This window comes from Capra hircus, chromosome 26 (assembly GCF_001704415.2).
Source record: "Capra hircus breed San Clemente chromosome 26, ASM170441v1, whole genome shotgun sequence".
NCBI classification, from domain to species: domain Eukaryota; kingdom Metazoa; phylum Chordata; class Mammalia; order Artiodactyla; family Bovidae; genus Capra; species Capra hircus.
Window position 1 is genome coordinate 30,755,995 of NC_030833.1, and position 27,781 is coordinate 30,783,775.

General features: G+C 42.2%; 1 protein-coding gene across 2 annotated transcripts in view; it reads left to right on the forward strand.

The window, feature by feature from the left end:
* The window catches only part of DNMBP (dynamin binding protein), a 114,041-nt gene that overhangs the window by 47,722 nt on the left and 38,538 nt on the right, over nucleotides 1-27,781 (forward strand). The window contains exon 1 of one of the 2 annotated variants that reach the window (XM_018041451.1): nucleotides 16,911-18,317. The exons of the other annotated variant lie outside the window; for it this stretch is intronic. Within the exon in view, the coding sequence (XP_017896940.1) occupies nucleotides 17,147-18,317 (1,171 nt within the window). The 5' untranslated portion in view covers nucleotides 16,911-17,146. Of the gene's footprint in view, nucleotides 1-16,910; nucleotides 18,318-27,781 lie in introns of those variants that run through there. 2 annotated transcript variants of the gene reach the window in all.

Here is a 27,781-nt window from a genome sequence, read left to right on the forward strand (position 1 = left end):
TGTTCTTAATAATAGTGATAACTGTAATAACTAATAGTGAACAATTTTTCTGTTAGGATTCTAAAAGTTTCAGAGATTTTATGTATATATATGTATATATATATTAAATAAATGCATGTGTTATTATTATGAACCAAAATATTAGATTATATGTCTTAATGACATGTAAAATTATTCTCTACCTGATAATAAACTTTGAAATACTTTTTACTTTAAAATGATTTTGAATTTGTAAAGAAGTTGCAAAAATAGTAGAGCTCCCATCTGGTTTCACTCAGCTTCCCTTAACCCTAATATCTTATATAATCATAAAATATGGATGTTTATCAAAATTAGAAAATTAACATAATAGGTATCTGATAATAAAAATATTAAAAGAAGGGAATATTTAAAAAATAAATGTTAAATAAAAAGTTTAAAAACTATAAAATAATACCACAGATATTTAATATTTAAAACTGATTTTTAAAACAAAATTTTAAATACACAAAGCATTAGTTACCCTATCTGATGGCTGATGGTATTGGTCTTTGTTTTATGACTGATATCTCAGACATAGAAAAAAGTTTCTGTTGATGTTGGTTGAATTGTTGAGTGTATCCAAAAACGTCTTCGGTGGGGCCGTTAGGGTACATGTTGCTTTGCATAAGCTCATACTCTTTTTTTGTACAGACAGGTTTTCTTTTTTATTTTCTAGCAACTATTTGTATTTATTTTTCTTAAGCTTTACTGAAGGAAATCAACAGTTAATTTGCAATGTTTTAATTCCTGCTGTACAGCAAAATGATTCAGTTATTCATAGATACATTCTTTCTTTCTTAAAAGATGTACACCATTTTTAAAGACTTTATTGGATTTGTTATAATATTGCTTCTATTTTATGTTTTGGGTTTTTGGCCAAAAGGTGTGTGGGATCTTAGCTCTGCTACCAGGGATCGAATCCACACCCCTGCATTGGAAAGTAAAATCTTAATGACTGGGCTGCCAAGGAAACCCCTATTCTTTCTATTTATTAACAATTAAAATATTCTGTCTGCTTGCTATGATTTTGGCTTTGCCATTGAAAGCAATATTGTTTTGTTAATTCAAATTTTAGACAATAAATTTGTGACAATATTCACATCTTTAAAAAAAATTTTATTGAAATAGTATACAACATATTAATTTCATTGGAAAGACCCTGATGCTGGAAAAGATTGAAGACAAAAGAAGGGGGTGGCAGAGAATGAGATGGTTAGATAGCATCAGTCAGTTCAGTCTCTCAGTCATGTCCGACTCTTTGTGACCCCATGGACTGCAGCACACCAGGCTTCCCTGTCCATCACCAACTCCTGAGCTTGCTCAAACTCATGTCCATTGAGTCGGTGATCCCATCCAACCATCTCATCCTCTGTCGTCCACTTCTCCTCCTGCCTTCAATCTTTCCCAGCATCAGGGTCTTTTCCAATGAGTCAGTTATTTGCATCTTTACAGCATCAGACTTTACTTCCATCGCCAGTCACATCCGCAACTGGGTACTTTTTGTTTTGGCTCCGTCTCTTCATTCTTTCTGGAGTTATTTCTCCACTGTTCTCCAGTAGCATATTGGGCATCTACCAACCTGGGTAGTTCATCTTACAGTGTCCTATCTTTTTGCCTTTTCATACTGTTTATGGGGTTCTCAAGGCAAGAATACTGGAGTGGTTTGCCGTTCCCTTCTCCAGCAAACCACGTTTTGTCAGAACTCTCCACAGTGACCCTTCTGTCTTGGGTGGCCCTACACTCATGGCTCATGGCTTGAGTTAGACAAGGCTGTGGTCCAAGTGATCAGTTTGATTAGTTTTCTGTGATTGTGGTTTTCATTCTCTCTGCCCTCTGATGGCATCACTGACTTACTGAGAATTTGAACAAACTTCAGGAGATAGTGAAGGGCAAAGGAGCCTGGCGTGCTACAGTCCATGTGGTAGCGAAGAGCTGTACACGACTTAGCCACTGAACAACAGCAGCAACAACATACAGCATAATAGTTCAGTATTAATATTTGCATCTCCTCTGCATTTCTTTTGTTAAAATACTTAAAAGAACTGTAGTTTATACTTAAATGAACAACAATCCGTAGCAAATACAAGCTCTGGAAAAAACTTAGCAAATGTATTTGGCTAGAATTAAAATAATAGAGGGCTTCCTTGGTGGCCCAGTGGTAAAGAACCCACCTGCCAATGCAGGAGATCCTGCATTGATCCCTGGGTCAGGAAGGTCCCCTGGAGCAGGAAATGGCAACCCACTCCAGTATTCTTAGCTGGAAAATCCCATGGACAGAGGAGCCTGGCAGGCTACTGTCCACGAGGTTGCAAAAGAGTTGGACATTGCTTATTGACTAAACAACAACAAAATAATAGAATGTCTGCCTCTGAGCAAGATTTAACACTGCACAGAATTATGAGTCAGACTTGCCAATTTAAGGACTTAATTTTGCTTCTAAAGTTTTAAATTTCTTGGAGTATCACTTACAAGGCTTATATAAAATATACTGTGCAAATAAGCTTATTAATATTTATTTTACTTGCAAGAGTGACTCATTGTTAGCACACAGGGCCGTTGAAACACACGAGCTTTATAAATACATTCATAACATAGCAACGGCTACGAACAATACTAACTGATAGATCCTGATCACTTTTCTTTGTACTCTTGTCCCAGTCAACCTTAATCTTTACTCTGTGTTCAGTATTTCTGCTTGTGGGCTTCCCTGGTAGCTCAGTGATAAAGAATCCACCTGCAAGATAGGAGATGTTTGATCCATGGGTCTGGAAGATCCCCTGGAGAGGGAAATGCAACCTGCTCCACTATTCTTACCTGGAAAATCCCGTGGACAGAGAAACCTGGCAGGCTGCAGTCCATGGGGTCGCAGAAGAGTCGAATGTGACATTTTCTGTGTTGCAAAAGCAACTTGACATTGGTTGTTGTTCAGTCACTAAGTCACGTCTGACTCTTTGTGACCCCGTGAACTGTAGCATGCCAGACTTCCCTGTCCTTCACTATCTCTTGGGAGTTTGCTCAAAGTCATGTCCATTGAGTCAGTGATGGTATTCAACCATCTCATCTTCTGTTATCCCCTTCTCCTCCTGCCCTCAATCTTTCCCAGCATCAAGGTCTTTTCAGATGAGTCAGTACTTCCCATCAGGTGACCAAAGTATTGGAAGCTCAGCTTCAACATCAGTCCTTCCAGTGAATATTCAAGGGTGATTTCCTTTAGGATCGACTCATTTGATCTCCTTGCAGTCCCAGGGACTCTCAAGAGTCTTCTCCAGGACCACAGTTCAAAAGCATCAGTTCTTCTGCGCTCAGCCTTCTTTGTAGTTGAACTCCCCCATCCGTACATGACTACTGGAAAAACCATAGCTATATGAACTTTTGTCACCAAAGTGATGTCTCTGCTTTTTAATATGCTGTCTAGTTTTGTCATAGCTTTTCTTCCAAGGAGCAAAGTGTTCTTTACTTTCATGGCTGCAGTCACCATCTGCAGTGATTTTGGAGCCCAAGAAGATAAAGTCTCTCACTGTTTCCACTTTTTCCCCATCTATTTGCCATGAAGTGAGGGACCAGATACCATGATCTCAGTTTTGGGAATGTTGAGTGTTAGACCCGCTTTTTCACTGTCCTCTTTCACCTTCATCAAAAGGCTCTTTAGTTCCTCTTTGCTTTCTGCCATTAGGGTGGTATCATCTGCATATTTCTCCCAGCAATCTTGATTCCAACTTGTGATTCATTCAAGTAGGCATTTCGCATGGTGTGCTCTGCATAAAAGTTACATGAGCAGGGTGACAGTATATAGCCTTGATGTATGTACTCCTTTCCCAGTTTTGAACCAGTCTGTTTTTCCCTATCTGGTTCTAACTGTTGCTTCTTGACCTGCATACAGATTTCTCAGGAGGCAGATAAGGTGGTCTGGTATTCCCATCTCTTTCAGAAGTTTCCACAGTGTTGTGATCTCACAGTCAAAGGCTTCAGCTTAGTGAAACAGAAGTAGATGTTTTTCTGGAATTCTCTTGCCCTTTTTTTTTTTATGATCCAGTGGATGTTGGCAATTTGATCTCTGGTTCCTCTGCATTTTCTAAAAGCAACTTGAACATCTGAATGTTCTTGGTTCACATACTACTGAAACCTAGCTTGAAGGGTTTTGAGCACTACCTTGCTAGCATGTGAAATAATTGTGCAGTAGTTTGAACATTCTTTGGCGTTGTCCTTTGGGATTGGAATGAAAACTGACTTTTTCCCGACCTGTGACCAACTGCTAAGTTTTCCAAATTTGCTGACATATTGAGAGCAGGACTTTCACAACATCATCCTTCAGGATTTGAAATAGCTGAACTGGAATTCCATCACCTCCACTAGCTTTGTTCATAGTAATGCTTCCTCTGGCCCACTTGACTTCACATTCCAGGATGTCTGGCTCTAGGTGAGTGACCACACCATTCTGGTTTTCCAGGCCATTAAGACCTTTTTTGTACAGTTCTTCTGTGTATTCTTGCCACCTCTTCCTAATCTCTTCTGCTTCTGTTAGGTCCTTGCCATGTCTGTCCTTTATTGAGCCCATCGTTGCATGAAATGTTCCCTTGGTATCTCCAGTTTTCTTGAGGAGATCTCTAGTCTCTCCCACCTGTTGTTTTCCTCTCTTTCTTTGCATTGTTCACTTAAGAAGGCTTTCTTACCTCTCCTTGCTTTTGTCTGGAACTCTGCATTCAGTTGGATATATACAGGGTAGAACATTAGGAGGCATATTTGTGAGTATAGTGTTTTGAGGAATGACATGTTATAGTGGACTTCAGGATGGTGTCAGGTCAATCACTTATTCATTCAGCAAATGTTGGTGCCAGGCACTGTGTTAAGGACAAGGTACATAGTAACAAACGTAGATGTTTTGTCTGCTTCCCAGGAGGTTCTGGTCAAGTGAGTTGCTAATTAATAATTAAAGTCCACATCTAAAACACAGTACCAAGAGTTCCTTGGTTGTTTAGTGGTTAGGATTCTGGGCTTTCGCTGCTGTTGTCCAGGTTCAATCCCTGGTCAAGGAACTGCGATTCCACAAGCCATGTGTCATGGTCAAAAGAAAACCAAAATAGAATAGCAGCAACAAAAAAGGGTACCTTCAAATCTGATAGTTTGACTTCTGAAGCAGTAGAAATATTCAGGGTTAGTCCAAAATTTCAGATTTCCCTGTATATGTTTCTTTTAGAAACATTGATTAGGACTACATCCTGTAGCCTTGAGAGAATCCCATTTTAACGTATCATAGTTCTTTTCTACCTCTAGGAGAGGTGCGCATGCTTGAATTTGTCAGGGTTGTACACTCATTTCTTCACTCAGCAAGTATTTCTTGAGCACATACTATGAACCGGGCACTGGCTATACACTGATCAGTAGAAAGGATATGGTAGTATCATCCATATTTCTGTATCTTTGAGACTCTAGTGAGCATACTGATATTGACCTGTGTTTATCACACTGTCGGTCTCTCTAGCTGCCTTTGAATCATGGCTATAGTTACTTTTTATGTGGGCCATGACCTGTTTATCTAAATCAGTGCAGTGGATGATAATTTGTAGAGTTAGCCTCTTCCATTCGGAATCTTGCTCCTAAACTTCTCCCTTTAAGGTAATAGTAAGAGGAGGGTTGACCAGAGACTGTCAGGGTGATTTTTAATTTGAATTTTAGACTGTTGCACAGGTGGCGCTTTGTTGTTCAGTCACTGAGTCTTGTCCGACTCTCTGTGACTCCGTGCACCGCAGCACACCGGGCTTCCCTGTCCCTCACAGGTGGCGCTAGTGGTCAAGGATCTGCCTGTCATTGCAGGAGACGAGAGAGATGCAGACTGGATCCCGGGGTTGGGAAGATGCCCTAGAGGAGGAAATGGCAGACCACTCCAGTATTCTTGCCTGGAAAATTCCATGGACAGAGGTTCCTGATGGGCTGCAGTCCATGGGGTTGCAGAGAGTCGGACACACGCACACATCTCACACATTACATCAGAATATGTTTTTCAGAAAAGTAATGTTTTCAGCAAGATATTGGGTGAGATTTAATATCCACTAAAGAGAGTCATTAGGTTTAGAGAATGATCGATATGGAATAATAACCTTTGTACACTGAAGTGTTAAGTAATATTCCAGACAGGTTTTTAAAACTTAAAAGTATAGTTTTTCTACGTATAGAAGCAATTTATTATTCTGAAGACTTCTTGGAATGCCTCAGTTGTAAGAATTCTTAAACTAGTAAAAGATAGAGTTTTAAAGCTAAGGCATTTTGTAGTCTTTCAAGATATAAATGTTTTTGTAAAAGAAATAATGATTTTTCTTTCTAGTTTGTCAGACATAATTAAAAAAACAAATAGTATCCTCAGCTTGTGTAACATCTAGTTTAGGGTGTTGGCTCAGTAAAAAATTAGCTCAGTTACTTACATTGGATTTTTTTTCTTGGTATGAAACAGCGACCATAGCCAGAAGCCGTTTGGGGTCTGTGATTCAGGACAGAAGCTAGTTTTCCTTTAAGGATAGATGGTTTAATATCAGTCAAGATATGTAGCTGGAAATGGTTAATTTAGTTATAATTAGCCTGTGAATCACTGTTTCTTGCAATTTGTAGTGTAGGTTTGTGAACATTTCCTCACCCTCCGCACCAGGCACAGGGGTGGAAAAGCTGTAAAAGCTCCAAGGTTTTAGATTTCATCCAGGCTTTGCAGCACTTGGTAAAAGGACCCGCCTTCTGCTGCAGCCAAAAGCGTTCCTGCTGCCACTGGCTAGTTACCTGAGTGTGTGGACTCCTATGTTTACTTTATCAGATGTATTCAACAGCAAGACCCCAAAGAGGAACGACTCTAGGGCAGTAATTTATTCAATAAATATGGTTGAGCTTCTACTGTATTCCAGGCAGGGTTCTAGAGTTACAGCAGCGATCTCTGCCCCCTTGGGGAGACAATAAGTAAAAATATGTGTATTATTAGAAGGCGAAAGAACCTATAGAGTCAGGGAAAATCTCAATGAAAAGTGACTTTTTTACTCATTAAGTGTTTCTTGAGCCCATACTGTGATCCGGCACTGGGTATACACTGATTAATAAAAAAAGATATAGTAGTATCATTCATATTTGTGTATCTTTGGAACTCTAGTGATCATACTGATACTGATCTGTGTTTATTATCCTTTCTGTCTGTCTAGCTGCCTTTGAATCATAGCTGTAGTTACTTCCCATATCGGCCGTGACCCTGTTTATCTAAATCAGTGCAGTGCATGGTAATTTGTAGAGTTAGCCTCTTCTGCATCTGGAAGAATCTTGCTCCTAAATGTCTCCTCTTAAGGTAATGCCTTAAGGCTTTGAATGAATATCTGAAAGATTGTAGGGAGCCAGCCAAGCCATTTGGGGGTTAGGGTTGTTTTTTTCAGGCAGCTAGAATAGCAAGTATGAGAATATGCCTGGTGTTTGAGGAATAGCAAGGAGGCCGGTTTAGCAAAGGTGTAGATAGAGATACAAGGGCAGAAGCAGAGAGACCAGTTAGGAGGCTACTGCAATGATCTAGGCAAGAGGTGATGTAGCTTGGGCCAGGATGGTAGAGTGGGGATGAGGAAAGTGCTCAGTTATTTTGAGCATCATATACTGATATAAGGTATATTTGAGTTGGCGCCAGTAGGAGTTGCTAGTGAATTGGATATGAAGTGAACGAAATGAGGAAGACGCTGAGGTTGAGCAACTAGAAGGACTGGAGTTGCCAGTAATTTCTCAATTAATGGTGAAGAATGCAGGAGACTCTGGTTGGTGGGGGAGGTGGGACAGGGCAGAGGTCAACTGCACAATTCGATGTAGAAGCCAGAGTTCAGAGGAGCTGAGCCTGGAGACATAACTTTGGGACCAATTTTGAGAGCACATAGACATAAATTCTGTTTAGTTCATTACCTAAGTCGTGTCTGACTCTGCAACCCCATGAATCACAGCATGCCTGGCCTCCCTGTCCATCACCAACTGCCAGAGTCTACTCAAACCCATGTCCATTGAGCCGGTGATGCCATCCAACCATCTCATCCTCTGTCATCCCCTTCTCCTCCTGCCCTCAATCTTTCCCAGCATCAGGGTCTTTTCAGATGAGTCAGCTCTTCCCATCAGGTGACCAAAGTATTGGAGTTTCAGCATCAACCTTGTTCCTTCCAATGAACACCCAGGACTGATCTCCTTTAGGATGGACTGGTTGGATCTCCTTGCAGTCCAAGGGACTCTCAAGAGTCTTTTCCAACACCACAGTTCAAAAGCATCAATTCTTCGGTGCTCAGCTTTCTTTATAGTCCAACGCTCACATCCATACATGACCACTGGAAAAACCATAGCCTTGACTAGATGGACCTTTGTTGACAAAGTAATGTCTCTGCTTTTTAATACGCTGTCTAGGTTGGTCATACCTTTCCTTCTATGGAGTAAGCGTCTTTTAATTTCATGGCTGCAGTCACCATCTGCAGTGATTTTGGAGCCCCGAAAAATAAAGTCAGCCACTGTTTCCACTGTTTCCCCATCCATTTGCCATGAAGTGATGGAACTGGATGCCGTGATCTTAGTTTTCTGAATAAGCCAACTTTTTCACTCTCCTGCTTTCACTTTCATCAAGAGGCCCTGTAGTTCTTTACTTTCTGCCATAAGGGTGGTGTCATCTGCATATCTGAGGCTATTGATATTTCTCCTGGCAATCTTGATTCCAGCTTGTGCTTCCTTCAGCCCAGCGTTTCTCATGATGTACTCTGCATATGAGTTAAATAAGCAGGGTGACAGTATACAGCCTTGACATACTCATTTTGCTGTTTGGAACCAGTCTGTTGTTCCATGTCCAGTTCTAACTGTTGCTTCCTGACCAGCATACAGGTTTCTCAAGAGGCAGGTCAGGTGGTCTGATAATCCCATCTCTTTCAGAATTTTCCACAGTTTATTGTGATCCACACAGTCAAAGGCTTTGGCATAGTCAATAAAGCAGAAATAGGTGTTTTTCTGGAACTCTTGCCTTTTTGATGATCCAGCGCATATTGGCAATATGATCTCTGGTTCCTGTGCCTTTTCTAAAACCAGCTTGAATATCTGGAAGTTCATGGTTCACGTATTGCTGAAGCCTGGCTTGGAGAATTTTGAGCAGTTCTGTTAGCGCATAGACATTATTTAAAGCCATTATATTTAATGAGATTAAAGAAAAAAGTTTAGATAGAGAAAAAGAGAAGAGGCCTAAGGAGTGAGCGGTCTGGAAGATAGGAACTGAAATGGTGACGTTGGAGCTGGTGATAGGAACTGAATGGTGACAGAAATTATAATTAATTGAGGGCTTATTCTTTGTTGAACAATGTGCAAGGTGCTTTTATATGCTTTTCCAGTTCCCAGAATTGTCCACATCTGATAGATGAGAGAACCGAGGTTTGCCCACAAGTCTCACGCTGGTAAGTGAGAGAGCTGGGATCCAGACCCAGGCGGGCTTCATTGTGCAGCTTTCTGTGCTTCCTTGCTGAGCCACCCTGTATTGCCAGCGTGTGGAGACTTAGGAGGGACGGCTTGACATCTGAGAGTGGGTGGTAGGGAACAACACTTGGAAAACTCAGATCTACAGGTGCTCAAGGTGGGGGGAGCCCGACTGACTCTTGACAACTTACTTCCAAATAATTTATACCACATATGATAATATACATGTTTCAGTGCCATTCTCCCAAACCACCCCGCCCACGCCCTCTCCCACTGAGTCCAAAAGACTGTTCTCTACATCTGTGTCTCTTCTGCTGTCTCGCATACAGGGTTATCATTACCATCTTTCTAAATTCCATATATATGTGTTAGTATACTGTATTGGTGTTTTTCTTTCTGGCTTACTTCACTCTGTATAATAGGCTCCAGTTTCATCCACCTCATTAGAACTGATTCAAATGTATTTTTTTAATGGCTGAGTAATATTCCATTGGGTATATGTACCACAGCTTTCTTGTCCATTTGTCTGCTGATAGACAGCTAGGTTGCTTCCATGTCCCAGCTATTATTAAAAACATATATATTATCATATGTGAAACAAATTGCCAGTTCAGGATGGGGAACACATGTACACTCATGGCGGGTTCATGTCAATGTATGGCAAAGCCACTACAATATTGTAAAGTAATTAGCCTCCAATTAAAAGAAACAAATTTATATTAAAAATAAATTAATTTAAAAAAATTTATGCCAAACGTTTTTTAGTACTCTCATCTGTTGAAAACTATTTGTTAAATTACACGTCTATGGATTTAAGAGCACATATGTATGTGTATATATAAATATTTAATCCTTCCTCACAGATATACTTTTGACTGCTAGCTTATCATGAAGTTACTTAAGTTTTACTCCCAGATTCTTTTTCTCTCTGTGTCTTCTTCCTGTGTCCCAGACAGTTGTCTTTTAATTAGTTCATAATCTCTTCCTTTACTGGGGAATTTACTTTTTAATCTTAGATCTCTGTCTTCTTCATTTCCAGATCCTCTCTTCCCACAAAACTGGAGGCTGCAGCTGTATTGAGACCCCTTGAGTTTCTTTAACCTTAATGATAGGATCTTCTTTACAACTCCTCCTAATTAACCCTTAGGCTGAAGGGCAGCTGAACTAAGAATGGAAACCACATTCCTAGTCTAGGAGTTTTTGAGTTCCTGCTGTGTGCTAGGTGTGGGGCATGCTAAGTCACTTCAGTTGTGTGCCACTCTTTGTGACCCTATGGACTGTAGCCCACCAGGCTCCTCTCTCCTTGGGATTCTCCAGGCAAAAATACTGGAGTGGGTTGCCATGCCCTACCTCCAGGGGATCTTCCCGACCCAGGGATCGAACCCAAGTCTCTCAGGTTTCCTGCATTGGCAGGCAGGCTCTTTACCACTAGTGCCACCTGGGAAGCCCATGCTAGGTACTTGGGTACAAAGGAGAAGACCTGGGACAGCCACTGTTTAGAAATATGCAAGACTAGGGAGATAAATCAGCAAAGGAAAAGGAGCAGCCAGTCAAGTGAAGGAAGCTCTTCAAGAAAGAGAAAGTGGCTGTGTCCAAAAGCTACTTAGAGGCCAAGTTGAGGTGAGTTCCAAGAATGGCCATTGGATTGGATGACCTTGTCAAGAGCAGTTTCAGTACAGTGATAACAAAGGGATAAAAGCCTTATTGTGTGTGGTAGTCGCTCAGTCGTGTCCGACTCCTTGTGACCCCAGGGACTGTAGCCTGCCAGGCTCCTCTGTCCATGGGATTTCCCAGGCAAGAATACTGGAGTGGGTTGCCATTTCCTTCTCCAGGGATCTTCCCAACCTGGGCATTCAACCCGGGTCTCCCGCACTGTGGGCTGAGAGGTAAGGAAATAGAAGCATTGAGTATTTGCTTGCTCAGAAGTCTTTCAGAGCAGAAGTATGCTATAAAGGAAAGCAAAGAAAGGGGTAGCACCTGGAGGCAGCATTGGGGACTGAGGAGCCAACAGATGTTTGTAGGGTGGGAAACATTCACAGGCTTATGAGACTGGTGGTTAGAGTGGGCACACTGAAGAGGTCGTGATGGTGGCGGGACCTTTGAGGGTCAGGCGGGAGTGGGAGCAGTGAAGCAACAGAGACTGGCCTGTTGGATCAGAGCAGAGACAGTTCTTCCATTCTAACAAGAGGGAAGGCAGAACAGATGGGTATAGATGCAAGTCGGATGGTGGATTTGATGATGAAAAGATGAAGAAACAGGCTTAGTAACTTGCCTAAGATGACACAGCTAGTAAGTGGCAGAGTCAGGATTAAAAAAAAAAAGCACAGCCTGTGCTTTTAACCTGTGAGTGCTCCTGCCCTCTGCCTTGATAGAATCTAGCCTGTGCCCAATGGATGTGACCTTATCAACTCATTGAGCCTGGGAGTACCTCCTGTGTGAGCCAGTATAGAGCTTCATTGGAGATTGGACATGACCCTTGCCCTCAGGCTTTCAGTGTAATAAAAGGAGATAAACAAGTATAATAAGGTAACAGGTAAGATGAGAGGGATGTTTGCCTGGTGCTCTGAAAAATAGCAAGAACTATGGGAATCCCGAGAGTGTTCTTGGGGTAGAGTCTTAGAAAGTGAGGAGAAGTTGATCATCAGGCTGGAGGAACCTTGTGGACAGTTACAGAGAGATTGTGGAAAGTTAGGGTGATTACTTTTTCTTCCTAGGTTTTTTTTTTTTTTTTTTTTTTTAAGCCGTCTCCTCCCTTTTGTTCCTTTGCCTTTTCTATGCTTTGTGTCTCTTCTCTCATCCTCTAAATCCTGCTACCCCACCCTCACTTCTAGTGTCATGCTCACAGAATTTCTGTCGACAGAGGGACATTGTAGCTGATCACCCACCCTCTGTGTGTGTGTTAGTTGTTTAGTCGTGTCCAACTCTTTGCGACCCCATGGACTGTAGCCCACAAGGCTCTTCTGTCTGAAAGGAAAAGGAGTTTCAAGGAAAACAGAACATGGATTTTTAAAACTGAAGCAATCAAGGATGTCATTGGGGCCAACTGCCTCATTTTATAAAGGGGTAGGTTGAGTCCCAGAGAGAATAAGTGGTTTATCCAAGAGTTCAGTTCAGTTGCTCAGTCGTTTCCAGGCAAGTTGCTGCAGTGTTCTCCGGGCAAGAATACTGGAATGGTTTGCCGTTCCCTTTTCCAGGTCATCTTCCCAACCCAGGGACTGAACCCAGGTCTCCCAAGTTGCAGGCAGATTGTTTACTGTCTAAGCCACTAGGGAAGCCCTCAGTAACAACAAGCATCACGCAGAGTGCTGCTCTAGGCTTTTGAAAAGAGCCTGTGGAATGTGACTGTTGCATCAAATGGAAGGGAGGATAACTATCTATAAGACTGTATTTCACCAGTAGGACTGGAATTGAGAAAAATGGGAAAGTTATTCTCCTCATCCCCTTGGGCTACATTTCTTTGCACACAGATTTATCACATGAGAAGAGCAATCCATTCACAACTTTTGATTAGTTCTGGGTCATTGTAGTGAGGTAAAGCTGAGACAGTTTACATTTTTATGCAAACTGTATCTTTAAAGTCCTAAAGGCAGTAGAGCTTGGAAAGAGGGAGTAAGGATGGGAGAAGGGAGCCCTTTTATTATAACCAGCTATTCACTCTTCACTCATCCACAGATCATTTCTTTTTACCTTCATGTAACTAGTAGTCATGTCACTTGCAATTTATCCTCTTTTATTTATTCTCCTGGTTGATTTACTAGGCCTATTTCTCATCATGCTAGCTTTATGGAAGACTTGAAGTTGCTAAAAGGAACTTTTCCATTTCCATAACAGGGAAAGATAAATCTTTACTTTTCACTTTTGCTTAGAAATAAGTAAGATCACAGAAGTTTAGATTTAAAGTGGCAGAGAAATTATTAACTTCCTCATTTTACACATAAGAAAACTGACAGCCAGAGAGATTAAGCATAGCTATAAACTGGTTATTAGCCAAAATTGAACTTCTGGAAGCTAGCTGCCCTAATTCCTCATCTCATGCGCCCTCTTTTACACTGTCACTCTGCATAACTCATAGTCAAAGCTGTCCTCCTAAATGATGTCATCCTGTTGGTTTGTGAACAGAATCACAATCTTTATTGGGTTTAGGCAGGAGGTTTTAGATGATTGAGTCACAAGTACTGGACAGTCTTTCTGTTAGTGTGCTGGTGTGGGTGTTCGTTTCAGTTGGGTGTTGGGGGTCAATACTCAGGCAGGGTAAGAGTAAGCCAGGACTGAAGACAGAGAGCGGATGGCTTTGGTGCATGGGATGGAGTGTCTGCACTCACCTTGGCAGTGATAGAGTGTGAATTAGACCATGATAGAGTGTGCTTGTTTGCTTACTCGGTTCAAGGGAAATGAAAATTTTCCTATGTTTTTGAGATACTCCTCTTAGTCTAGTGCCACAAAGTCACACAGATCTGGGTTTAAATTATGGCCCCTCCTTCTACTGGTTTCTGTGATCTTGGACAGGTTTTTCAAAATCTCAGAGATTCTTTATCTGTAGTAAAATAAAAATAATACAATATCCTCCTTATAGTTAGTGAAGATCAAAGGATGTTTATGTCAGCTTCCTAGTCCTCATCCTGATCTTGGCCCATAAAACACACTTGACAGCATGGCAGCTGCCAGGGCTGTTGCGGCTACTGCAGAAGAACAAAAGAGCAAAAAACTTTGCATGAAAATCAGATTTAACAATCTAGAGGTTAATTCTGTTAGTATAGAATCCAAAGATGTATCACAGTACATTCAGTATTTCAGGAAAGGAAAAGGAGTTTCAAGGAAAACAGAACATGGATTTTTAAAACTGAAGCAATCAAGGATGTCACTGGGGCCAACTGCCTCATTTTATAAAGGGGTAGGTTGAGTCCCAGAGAGAATAAGTGGTTTATCCAAGAGTTCAGTTCAGTTGCTCAGTCATTTCTGACTCTTTGCAACCCCATGGACTGCAGCACGCCTGGCTTCCCTGTCCATCACCAACTCCTGGAGCTTACTCAGACTCATGTCCATTGAGTCAGTGATGCCATCTAACCATCTCATCCTCTGTCGTCCCCTTCTCCTCCCACCATCATTCTTTCCCAGCATCAAGGTATTTTCCAGTGAGTTAATTCTTCACATCAGATGGCCAAAATATTGGAGTTTCAGCTTCAGCATCAATTCTTCCAATGAATATTCAGGAGTGATTTCCTTTAGGATGGACTGGTTGGATCTCTTTGCAGTCCAAGGGACTCTCAAGGGTCTTCTCCAACACCACAGTTCAAAAGCATCTGTTCTTCGGCTTTCAGCTTTCTTTATAGTCCAACTCTCACATTCACACATGACTACTGGAAAAACCATAGCTTTGATTAGATGGACATTTGTTGGCAAAGTAATGTCTCTGCTTTTAATATGCTGTCTAGGTTGGTCATAAATTTTCTTCCAGGGGGCAAGAGTCTTTTAATTTCATGGCTACAGTCACCATCTGCAGTGATTTTGGAGCTCAAAAAAGTAAAGTCTCTCACTGTTTCCATTGTTTCCCCATCTATTTGCTATGAAGTGATGGGACCAGATGCCATGATCTTAGTTTTCTGAGTGTTAAGTTTTAAGCCAACTTTTTCACTCTCCTCTTTCACTTTCATCAAGAGGCTTTTTAGTTCTTCACTTTTTGCCGTAAGGGTGGTATCGTCTGCATATCTGAGGTTATTGGTATTTCTCCCAGCAATCTTGATTCCAGCTTGTACTTCATCCAGCCCAGCATTTCTCATGATATACTCTGCATGTAAGTAAAATAAGCAGGGTGACAATATACAGCCTTGACTACTCCTTATATGGAACCAGTTTGTTTATCCAAGAGTAAACATCTAATTATTGACAAAGCTTATAACCCTGGTCTCCTTAGGGTTCTTTATATTGTTTCACAAATAGGGTTTAGATAAAAGTTCAAGGACACTTAATAGATAACCATAGGTGAAAGTGTAATCTTACTAAAGACTCTCTTAGCATATCACTGTCTTTCTGAGAACCCTTCAGTGACCCTTCATTATTCATTAAATAAAAGAAGTGGCCTCAGTCCTTTCAGATCTGCCTGAACCTACCCCTCACGCATGATCCTTGTTACTTTTTCCACACGTGGTACCCTTCAAACTGTTCCCCCTTTCCTAGTTTCCCATGTGTGGAAAGCCTTTGGAAACCCTACTTTTACTTGAAAGCACAGCTCAAACACTACTGCTGTGAAACTGCAGTTGCCCCACCAGAGACTCTGCTTTTTGCCAGCACCATTTGTGTTTGTTACGGTGCTTTTCACCTCCAGTCATACTTTATAGTGTGTTGCTCCTGCATCATAAGAGAGACTAACTTCATCCTTTTCTCTTCCACAGTGCTTCACATAAAATAATCTGTTATTGGATGAATTCAAAATGGTGTTTTTATACCCACCTTTCTGATTTCCAGTCTCACTCTCCAGTTCCTAAGTATGCTACATGAATTAGGTGGAAAAGAGATTTAGGAGATGAATGAGTTTTTTGAAATATATAATTTATTTATTTGGTTGCACTGGTCTTTGTTGCGGAGAGCAGGGGCTTCTCTTCATTCCAGTGTGCAGGCCTCTCATTGCAGTGGCCCCTCTTGTTACAGAGCACAGGCTTTAGGCTCTTGGGCTTCAGTAGTTGCAGCGTGCAAGCTCACTAGTTGTGGCTTGAGGGCTCTAGAGCATAAGCCCAGTATCTGTGGCACACGGGCTTAATTGCTCTGTGGCCTGTGGGATCTCCCCAGATTAGGGACCGAACCCACATCCCCTGCATTGGTAGTAGATTCCTAACTACTGTGCCACCAGGGAAGTCCCAGAAGATGAATGGTTTTGATGCTTCTCTGGCATGTCAAGTGTCAAGGAAAATGTGAAAACATACATAACTGTATTCCTCTGGGGAAGAGTTTTTACACTATAAAATTACCCACACACCAAATCAGAATAAAAGATGTACTTTTTCTTCCTTGAGTGGGATAGCCAATGTGTCTGTGGACAGGAGCTTGAACAGCTTGTGATTTGAGTATACACTAATCGGTAACCTGAATCCCATAAAAGCAAAGCTCTCAAAGGCGGAAGAGTCCTGCCTCTAACTAAAGAGAAGGGTGTCCTGAAGAGTTTCAGATGTCCAAGGAGTAAAGCCAAACTCAGAGGACGGGCAGTGGAGGTCCAGTTTGCGCTGCACATGAAAGCATTTATTCATAGCCCTGATTGATTACTAAAGGATTAAAGAGGCAGATGAAAGTGTTACATGATCTTACCTTGGGCTGTTAGAGGGGGCTGTTTGTCTTTCACTCTGCTTTTTCTGCAAAGCCTTTAGAGCAGCAGAATGCTTCTGCCCTCAGCTCATAAAGCAGTCAAGCCAGTTTGACCAGCTTGAAGGAAACTGCCAACTCCAATCACGAGAACGCTAGTTACTAATTACCTTCAGGGCTCCGTGGGGAAAGCTAGAGCAGCTCACTGATTGGATCCTGAGATAGAAATTACTCCACATCTCTTCGTGCTCCAACCAGAGTAGCAAGGAGAGCATTTGAAGTGCTTTGGGAGACATTTTAAGAAGGACAGAGACCACCGTGGGCTACCCTGCACCTGTCCTCGTCTGAGCTCAACCCAGACCCATGGAAGAGAGAGAGAAAACGTGTGTCTTTGAGCACAATGAATATGTGTGAAACCCACGAGATGAAGAAAGAGAAAGAACTGCAGAAGAACGGGGACTGGCGTTCCAACCGGGAATATGAAGACTGCGGGAGTCTACAGAAAAGGGACCTTCCTGTGCTGAGTGGACTTTACAGAGAGGATGACTGGGATTCCAGACACCAAACCACAGGGCAGAATCGGCCCTACAGAAAAAGGCATTGTGGATACTGGGATTTTGAACAGAGTGAACCAAGTTATGTGGACGACGAGGAAGCAAAGGAAAGTAGAAAGGACTGTATGTACAACAGAAGTGTGACTCCAGGCTGTGGTGATTATAATGCAGAAAATGTAGATGGTGGGAATCCGAACTCCACGACTGAAGATGATTGGTTTACAGGAAGCCCAGTTGTAACCTGGAAAGTTGGAGAATGCTGGGAGACGAATGGCTATGTAAATCATCAGAATCTGAATCATAATCCTAAGAGCTCTAAAGATGCTGGACAGTGGACTGACTGCAAGAATTTGAACGATTCTGTGGGGAATTTTGGTCAGCCTCAAACCCAGCGTATAGACCACAGGAATCATAATTACAATCTTGAGGACTGTAAAGAAGCTAATTTTTATCATAGAGACCTCAGTGATTTAGATCATGTTCCTGAGAATTATACTAATGATCAGTCTGTGGACTTCCCAGACTTGCGTGGTGTCAGTGAAGGTAATGAATTTGTCAAATACTGTGACGGGGACAGGAATGTTTATCAAAATGATAAAATGGATCCCAAAACCGAGATTCATGCCGGGGATCAGAGTGGTTTTGATATGGAGAATAGAGGCTCTGATTCTCCATTTGCAAACTGTGAATATAAATTTCAGAATTACAGAGGAGCAGATTCTCTCCACCAGAGGAAGACGTTAGAATGTAATGACATCGACAGACCAGGAATGGTGGCACCTGGGAGCAGAGGGGTCTTCCCAGAGGGTCCAAGAAATCAGTGGACAAGGGGGAACCAAGGAGAACATCATGGTGGCGTTCCTCGGGGCACTTCATTAGAGAAGAATACCTGGCATGTAGAGGAAGAGAGAAGATTAAATGGCTCAGAAGCTTGGAAGAGGAATAGCTGCTTCCGCCGCACAGCACCAAGCACCCTGAGACGCTCGGAATTCGTGCAGAACAGGAGGAGAGCCGAAGGTAGGAACTCAGACAGGCTTCTCAGAGGATAAGACCTGGGAATAAATAAAAGGGATAGTTCTTCTAGGTACCGGGAACATTTGTAAGCTTAAGGAAACTGGCCCCAAATTTTTAATAAGTGTATCCTGAATGAGAACAGCCAAGAGCATGCCTAGGGCTGTAAATTTGCAAGGTGGCTTTCAAAACCAGGCTGCTTTCATGGGAACTCTCCTTTACCTTAGTTGGTTTTTGTCAGGGGCTGTAATCCAAAGATCTTTCCATTTTTACTTTAGTATCCTTTGTTTATCTTATGGAGCCCGGGCAAGCTTTTATCAGGGCACCGAGTGAAAATTTATTTTCCTGGCCTGTTCTCTCTCTCAATCCCTGCACTTCTTTAGACATTAGGGGGAAGAAGACTTGTTTTACAGATGGTTCATTCGTTGACATTTAGGAATCTTAAGTGAATGGTGCACACCAAACCTCTTGTGGAAATGAGAAAAGTATGTTTTTAATGGTGCATTGTATATGTTAGCTATTCAGGTGAATTTGTCTCCCTGAACTCTAAGGTATCTGTAAAATGGGGATATTAAGGGTCTTTTATCATCAGAGGTTCTTTCTTTCTTGCCAGTTTGTCTTCTCCAGGTCTCTGAAATAAACCGTGTTTATTTTGTTTTGTTGTTGCAATTACTGGACTGCCTTTTAAATCTTCGGTTTTTTATGTGTGTTTTTTATGTCGGTTTTTATGTGCTCATGTCAGGCAGACTTTATGGTTTTGGCCAGTTTGGGAGAGTGCAGAACATGATGAGAGAAGAAAGATTAGAGTCAGAAAATGTGAACGATCTGGAAAATCCATCTCACACCTTCCTCCCAAGTGGAAGCTTTCTTGTCCAGGTCTCCTTCAGAATAGGCCCGGTGGTTGGAATTGTGGGGGAGCCGCTGAAAAGCTAAGTCCCAAAAAAAAAAAAAAAAAAAAAAAAAAAAAAAAGCTAAGTCCCTTTTGTGATCCTGGAACTGCTGGTGGTTTATCCAGGAGTCTTTCATCACAGACTTAACTTGAATTTCCAGGGTGCTGTTTTGGACAAAGCAGGCTCTCTACCTGCGTTTGTAAAGATAAAGAATGAAACCAAACTCGGCTTTAGTTGGGAGGCTGAGATATTAAGCAGCTAGCTATGTTTTCCTGGGTGCATTTTTACTTTGAAGTGATAGGAATTGGATGACTTCTACATTCTTTCCAGCTTAAAAAATGTCTGATTCTGTGATTCCTTAGGTTAGTTTTTTTGCGTCACTCCTTTTCCCTTCCCCCACAGCTGTGAACTTTGTTTCCTTTCGTTAGTTCCTTATTGTAGGAAGCCTCCTAACTGTTTATTGTTTCATTTAGGAGTCAAACTGTTCTCTCTTGAGTGTTGTAATGTGCCCAATGAGCTCTCTGAGACCAGCTCAGTTCCACCTGATAATATTTCCATTTTTATAACTTACTGTCTTTCTGTTTGAGGACTTAACTTTTGATAGTGTATTCACATTAACACTTCTTTACATACCTCTAATACCCTCCTTGACCTGTAACAATATCTTAGTCTGTCCCAGAGATCTTTTTGCTTTCTAACTTTGCTAGTGTTTCACAGCATAGGTGCCACTGCCCTTCCTGAAAGTTAGACAGTCACAACAGGTGCTTACAGAATGGAACACGTTTGATCTTCTGCCTTGAATTCATATCTCAGCTCCCCCATTTACTAGTAGTGTAGCTTTAGACAAATTATTGAACTTCTCTGAGCTTTGGATTCCTTATTTGTTAAAGGAAGATGATCATATCTGTCTCATATTTGTTAAATGAAGACGATCATATCTGTCTCATAGTGAGATAATATAAATAAAACATCACATGTCTAGAACATAGTAGGTGCTCATAAGTTGTGATTTCTTCATCTCTTATCCACCCACCACCCTTCCCCCTAACAAGTCCTCCCCCTCCCTGACTGTCACTGCATGGTCCCCTCCCTTCTGAGACCCAGATTGACCCCCCACTGGACAGACATCTGTCCTCGGACCCTGTGTTTACAGGTATAGTGCCCATCCCTTCCTCTCTCCCATCGTTCCCCACCCTCCACCTACTGCATCTGAGAAGCAAAGTGCTGTTCAGTGCCTGCTCCTTGACCACCTCCCAGGCTGCTGCTGCTAAGTCGCTTCAGTTGTGTCCGACTCTGTGTGACCCCATAGACGGCAGCCCATTAGGCTCTCCTGTCCCTGGGATTCTCCAGGCAAGAACACTGGAGTGGGTTGCCATTTCCTTCTCCAATGCATGAAAGTGAAAAGTGAAAATGAAGTCTCTCAGTAGTGTCCGACTCCTAGCGACCCCATGGACTGCAGCCTACCAGGCTCCTCCGCCCATGGGATTTTCCAGGCAAAAGTACTGGAGTGGGTTGCTATTACCTCCCAGGCTAGAAACCAAATTGTTCTGCCAGGATTTTTCCTTCCCCTGACCCATATTAACAGTTCATTCTGTGAAGGCCTTAAGCTTAGATTCTTGTTAGGGCAGGTCTGTTATGGTTTTGCCTTTAGTCCTAGGGGGTCTCCCCTCATCCCAGCAGGTGGGCCTTGCTCCTAAGGTGCAGCTCTGCTGAGGTTTCCAACTGGACGTGTTTATTGAACCTCCTAACTTGAAGGGACTCAGATTGCAAACTCCGTCTCAACTCACAGAGAGTTGTGAATGTCTGCTTGGCTCTTTGGCCTTCAGCTGCTGCTTTCTGCTGTGTTCCCTAGTCACATCACTTGCATGCACAGTTCAGGATTTGAAGGGAATTTCTGTATAGACTTTTGGGGCTATCCTCTTTGCAACTTCCTCTTTTTCAGGATTTCTTCCTTAATATCAAGTCACTTCAGAGTCCACGACCTTTGATTCTGTAGCCAAATAAGATTACCATTGGTTGCCTCTCAATTTTTGCTTTATTCCCCACATGCTAAAACACTAGGGATTCTCTCAGGGTGGGGGTAATGGGGTATCAGATAAACAAGGATCTTAATTAGTTTTCTTCCCATGTTTTGAGTTGTATCCTCTCTAGTTTCTGGCTGTTTTTGCTGGCTTTCCAACACATAGTTATTTTCACAAATATCTTGTCCAGAGTTGCTGCTAGTTTTCAGTAGGGAAGTTAGTACAATGTAAGCTACTCTATCATTACTAGACCAAAAGTCAACACTAGTATTTTACACTTGCCAAGAACATAACTGGGCTTCCTGGTAGCTCAGACAGTATAGAATCTGCCTGTAGTACAGGAGACCCAGGTTTGATCCCTAGGTTGGGAAGATCCCCTGGAGAAGGAACCCACTCCAGTATTCTTGCCTGGAGAATCCCATGGACAGAGGATCTTGTCGGGCCATAGTCCACAGAGTTGCAGAGTTGGGTGCAACTGAGTGACTAACACTTACTTAAGACCATAAATAGTTACAATGGGAAGGGGACCTAGTGTTCCAAATTCTATGTTAATTAGGTTAATTTAAGTGATACTAAGATACCCATATGAAGAACTCTTACAGAGAGAAATAGGAGGCTGAATTCAGATGCAAGTTAAGGCTAATGGTTCAAAGTTGGAAGGCTGTAACACAAAATCCTCTTATATTACTAGAAGGAACCTGACATTTCAGCAAGTCCACTATTTTCTACATGTGGGTGAATACCCATGGTTAAGTTTGAAATCTATTTAGTGGATTGCAACTAGCATTTTTTGAAAAATAAAATAGAAGTGAATAGAAAATTTCAAGTACATCTCATGTAGTAAAAGTATGTAGTACTTCTATATCACTTCTGTGTGTATATACCTATACATACATGGATTACATAAATGCATGTATGTATATACTGAACCACAATGCAAAATGTGAGTCACAGTATGAAAAAAAAAAAACCAAAACTTAGATCCAACCCACTCAGTTTTTAAAGGGAGAGACAAAGCTCAGAGAAATCGAACCGTGTGGCCAGGAGATCTCTGGATGCCCAGACCAGTGCTTTTACTGCAGCACCACAGTTGAAGCCAGAAATGTAGGCTTAGGTTCATTACGAGTAAATGAGCTTAGAAGAGCAGAAAAGTATTGTGTTAGGGGAGCCAGGGAGGAGGCTCCAAATGGAATGGGCTCAGCTGTGTTGCATGCTGCAGAGATATGAGAGGATGTGTTCTGAGGAAAGACTTTTCACTTGGTACCTGAGGTAAGGAACAGGAGCAACAGAGGCACAAGATGTATTACAGGAGTTTGGGAGGGAAGTGGCAATGAGGGATATGCAGTCATCTCCTAGTATCTGTATCTGCGGGGCGTTGGTTTCAACACCAACACCCTGCCCCACCCTCACACCCTTGCAGATACCAAAATCCACAGATACTCAAGTCACATATAAAATGGCATAGTATTTGCAGGTAATCTATGCACGTATATTTTAAATCATATACTTTAAATCATCTTAATTACTTAAAAATCTGTGCTGTGCTGTGCTTAGTCGTGTCTGACTCTTGCGACCCCATGGACTGTAGCCCTCCAGGCTCCTCTGTCCATGGGGATTCCCCAGGCAAGAATACTGGAGTGGATTGCCATGCCCTCCTCCAGGGGATCTTCCCAACCCAGGAATTGAACCCAGTTCTCCCACAGTGCAGGAGAATTCTTTACTGTCTGAGCCACTAGGTATCACCCACTTATAATACCTAATACCTTGTAAATGGTTGTAAATGCTGTGTAGACAGTTGGCAGTGGGGCAAATTCAAGTTTTGTGTTTTGGAACTTTCTGGAGTTTTAAGAATATTTTCATTCTGCAGTTGTTTGAATCCACAGATGCAGGACCCGTGGATATGGAGGGCATACTGTAAAAGAGATTCCTTAAAAGTTTGGACAGCAATTGCAGTGGAGCAAGAAAATCTTATTTTTTCCCCAAGGTAAAAACTGCTCAATTTGAAGGCACTTTTGCCAGTGTTATACAGAGAGTTAAGATTTTTTAGGACTCTCGTATAGTCAAGGTTTGTTTTCATTGCAGGAGTGTGAATACATATCTATAGCTACAATCTGTATTCAAGCTACTAGAATAAAATATCTGCCCATCAATCCAAGGCATTAGTTTTTTTCTTGATTCACTTCATATGCTGATTACAAGCAATGAGTATAAAGATGCCAAGAGGTCTCTGCCCTTCCAGAGAGCAGGGGCCTGCTCTTTAGAATTAACTGGGCAGTATGGGAAATAGATGGGGAAACAGTGAAAACAGTGTCAGACTTTATTTTTTTGGGCTCCAAAATCACTGCAGATGGTGACTGCAGCCATGAAATTAAAAGACACTTACTCCTTGGAAGAAAAGTAGGATCAACCTAGATAGCATATTCAAAAGCAGAGACATTACTTTGCCGACTAAGGTCCGCCTAGTCAAGGCTATGGTTTTTCCTGTGGCCATATATGGATGTGAGAGTTGGACTGAGAAGAAGGCTGAGCGCCGAAGAATTGATGCTTTTGAACTGTGGTGTTGGAGAAGACTCTTGAGAGTCCCTTGGACTGCAAGGAGATGCATCCAGTCCATTCTGAAGGAGATGAGCCCTGGGATTTCTTTGGAAGGAATGATGCTAAAGCTGAAACTCCAGTACTTTGGCCACCTCATGCGAGGAGTTGACTAATTGGAAAAGACTCTGATGCTGGGAGGGATTGGGGGCAGGAGGAGAAGGGGACGACCGAGGATGAGATGGCTGGATGGCATCACTGACTCGATGGACGTGAGTCTGAGTGAACTCTGGGAGTTGGTGATGGACAGGGAGGCTTGGCGTGCTGCGATTCATGGGGTCGCAAAGAGTCAGACACTACTGAGCGACTGAACTGAACTGAACAAAAGGTCAGCAGAATGAACCATGACATTTTATCATCAGCAGAAGTAATAGTAGTATCACTTTAAATTTACATGCTTTATAGTTTTCAGAGCCCTTTTTACAGCTTGGGCCTTCCCCCGTGGCTTGGTCAGTAAAGAGTCTGCCTGCAATATGGGAGACTTGGGTTTGATCCCTGGGTTGGGAAGATCCCCTGGAAAAGGAAATGGCAACCCACTCTGGTATTCTTGCCTGGAGAATTCCATGGACAGAGATGCCTGATGGGCTATAGTCCATGGGGTCACAAAGAGTCAGACACAACTGAGTACTGACTTTCACTTTACAGCTTTTTTTCTGATTTCATTCTGTTTTAACATGCATGAGCCATTCATGTACCTTTAACAAATGTACTGAGTACCGAACACTGTGCTATGTTGGAGAGAGACGACCTTAAGGCCCCTGGGGCAGGCTAAGGCTGTTGTTCTCATATAGGTGGACTGACGCCAGGTACCCTGTGGACCAGCTGCTCCCTTTCTCTGTATCTCTCTCTCACAGGCCATCTTTCCTCAAGACGTTTTTGCTCTTCTCTGGGCCTCTGCTTTAGTTTCTCTGACTTGAGACCGACACCTTCCTCTTACAGTTTCTACTCCTTTACTAGATTACACATAACCATAGTTGTCCATTGCTTCTGCCTTTGTTCTTTCTAATCTGCATGATAGTTCTTAATTCAGATTCCCTGGAGAGAATATAATTGGTTCAGCTTGAATTTTTTAGTTAGGCCACATTGTATGAACTGACTGTTCACTGATTAGGTACCCATCCATGATCCAGATGGCAGTGGTAAAGGCTAGGGTGGGGAATCAGCTAGTTTAAACCCTAGCTGTAGGGACTGTTGATAGTGCTGATTTGGTATGTGGAGGGCGCTGGAGGCAACAGGCTTTCTAAGGCTTGGCGAGCTCAGCCCTAGATTTGGAAATGGGTGGAGGTATCATTTGGTTGTCACAGTGGCAGGATGCAGAGGACTTATTGCGTTTTTGAGACAAGGACCAGGGACACTAAATGTCTTCAGGGAGTTCAGTCATTCAGTTGAGTCCAACTCTTTGTAACCCCATGGACTGTAGCACGCCAGGCCTCCCTGTCCATTACCCACTCCCAGAGTTTACCCAAACTCATGTCCATTGAGTTGGTGATGCCATCCAACCATCTCATCCTTTGTCGTCACCTTCTCCTCCTGCCCTCAATCTTTCCCAGCATCAGGGTCTTTTCAAATGAGTCAGTTCTTCGCATCAGGTGGCCAAAGTATTGGAGTTTCAGCTTCAACATCAGTCCTTCCAATGAACACCCAGGACTGATCTCCTTTAAGATTGACTGGTTTGATCCCCTGGCAGTCCAAGGGACTCTTGAGACTCTTTTCCAGCACCACAGTTGAAAAGCACCAATTCTTTGGCGGTTAGCCGTCTCTGGGGTCCAACTGTCACATCTGTACATGACTACTGGGAAAACCATAGCTTTGACTATACAGATCTTTGTTGGCAAAGTGATATCTCTGTTTTTTAATACACTGTCTAGATTTGTCATAGCTTTTCTTCCAAGGATCAGGCATCCTTTAATTTCATGGTTGCAGTCACTATCTGCAGTGATTTTGGAGTCCAAGAAAATAAAGTCTGTCACTGTTTCCATTGTTTCCCCATCTGTTTGCCATGAAGTAATGGGATCAGATGCCACAATCTTAGTTTTTGAATGTTGAATTTTAAGCCAGCTTTTTCACTCTCCTCCCGGAGTTGGTGATGTACTCAAACTCATGTCCGTCGAGTTGGTAATGCCATCCAACCATCTCATCTTCTGTCATCCCCTTCTCCTCCTGCCTTTAATCTCTCCCAGTGAGTTCTTCACATCAGGTGGCCAAAGTATTGGAGTTTCAGCCTTAGCATCAGTCCTTCCAAAGAACACCCAGGACTGATCTCCTTTAGAATGGACTGGTTGGATCTCCTTGCAGTCCAAGGGACTCTCAAGAGTCTTCTCCAACACCACAGTTCAGAAGCATCAATTCTTCAGTGCTCAGCTTTCTTTAGAGTCCAACTGTCACATCCATACATGAATACTGGAAAAACCATAGCTTTGACTAGACAGAGCTTTGTCTGTAAAGAGTGGTATCATTTTCATATTTGAGGTTGCTGATGTTTCTCCCAGCAATCTTAATTCCAGCTTGAGCTTCATCCAGCCCAGCATTTTGCATGTTGTATTCTGCACATAAGTTAAATAAACAGGGTGACAATATACAGCCTTGATTTACTCCTTTCCCAATTTGGAACCAGCCTGTTGTTTCATGTCCAATTCTAACTGTTTCTTCTTGACCTGTATACAGGTTTCTGAAGAGGCAGATAAGGTGGTCTGGTATGTCCCGTCTCTTTAAGAATTTTCCAGTTCGTTGTGATCCACACTTTCAAAGGCTTTAGTGTAGTCAGTGAAGCAGAAATAGATGTTTTTCTGAAATTCTCTTGCTTTTTCTGTCATCCACTAAATGTTGGCAATTTGATCTCTGATTTCTCTGTTTTTTCTAAGTCTAAGTCTACCTTGTACATCTGAAAATTCTTGGTTCATGTACTGTTGAAGCCTAGCTTGAAAGATTTTGAGCATTACCTTGCTAGCATGTGAAATGAGTGCAATTGTGTGGTAGTCTGAACATCCTTTGGCCTTGCCCTTCTTCTTTGTATGAAAACTGACATACATGATAGTATTATCAGAAATAGGTGAGTTTAGATGTGTAAATATTTAGAGTAGTGCAACAGAGCCTGGCACACAGTAAATGCTAAATAAACATAATCTGCTACTATCATCATCAATTACATTATTCCAGCACATAGATCCCATATTCCCTTTGAATGTGATTACACAGGTGTTTATTAACTAGTTTTTGTACTTAGCACTGTACCAAGCATTGGGGTATGCTGGGAAGGATACCCCCCCCTCATACCCCTCACCGCCATAGGCGTTTTTAGATAAGTTGAAAAGACAAAGTGTAAACATATGAATAATTAAATAAAGTACAGAAGTGTCTAACTTAGTAAATGCTGTGGACAATCAGAAGAGGAAAAGCTCAGTTTTTACTTGAGTGAATGGAATAGACTTTAGGAAGATGCTTGGATTTTAGCTAAAGCTTAAAGGAGTAGTGGGGTTGAGATAGGCAGAGAGAAGCAAGGAGAACATTTCTGGTTGGAGAAAGTCTATGAGCAAAGATGCAAAGTTGTCATGACAAAGAGGAATACAGTGTGGGGAAGAACTAGTGTATGGAAATCTTAGAAACCAAATGGGAGTTTGGGCCAGAGCCTGAGGAAGGTCAGAGCTGGCCCTGCACATGGTGATTCCCCCTCCGAGATGTGATCACTGACACTGATTGATGACGTCTCTGAGGACCAGAATGGCTATGGAAAGGGTGGGCATCTGAGAACTCCAGCCTAGGGGATGCCCACGGCACGAGGCCGGAGAAGGGAGCAATGTGGGGAGGGCAGAGGAAAACCGAAAGGCTTAGAGTAGGAGAGAATGGCCAGCACTTTCAAAGGCCCCAGGGAAGTCAAGGAGGATGCCGTGGACTTGCCGAGGTTATTGGTTGACGGAAATACAGTGATGACACAGAATTAATTAGGAAGAATTAATTCATTAATTAGAAA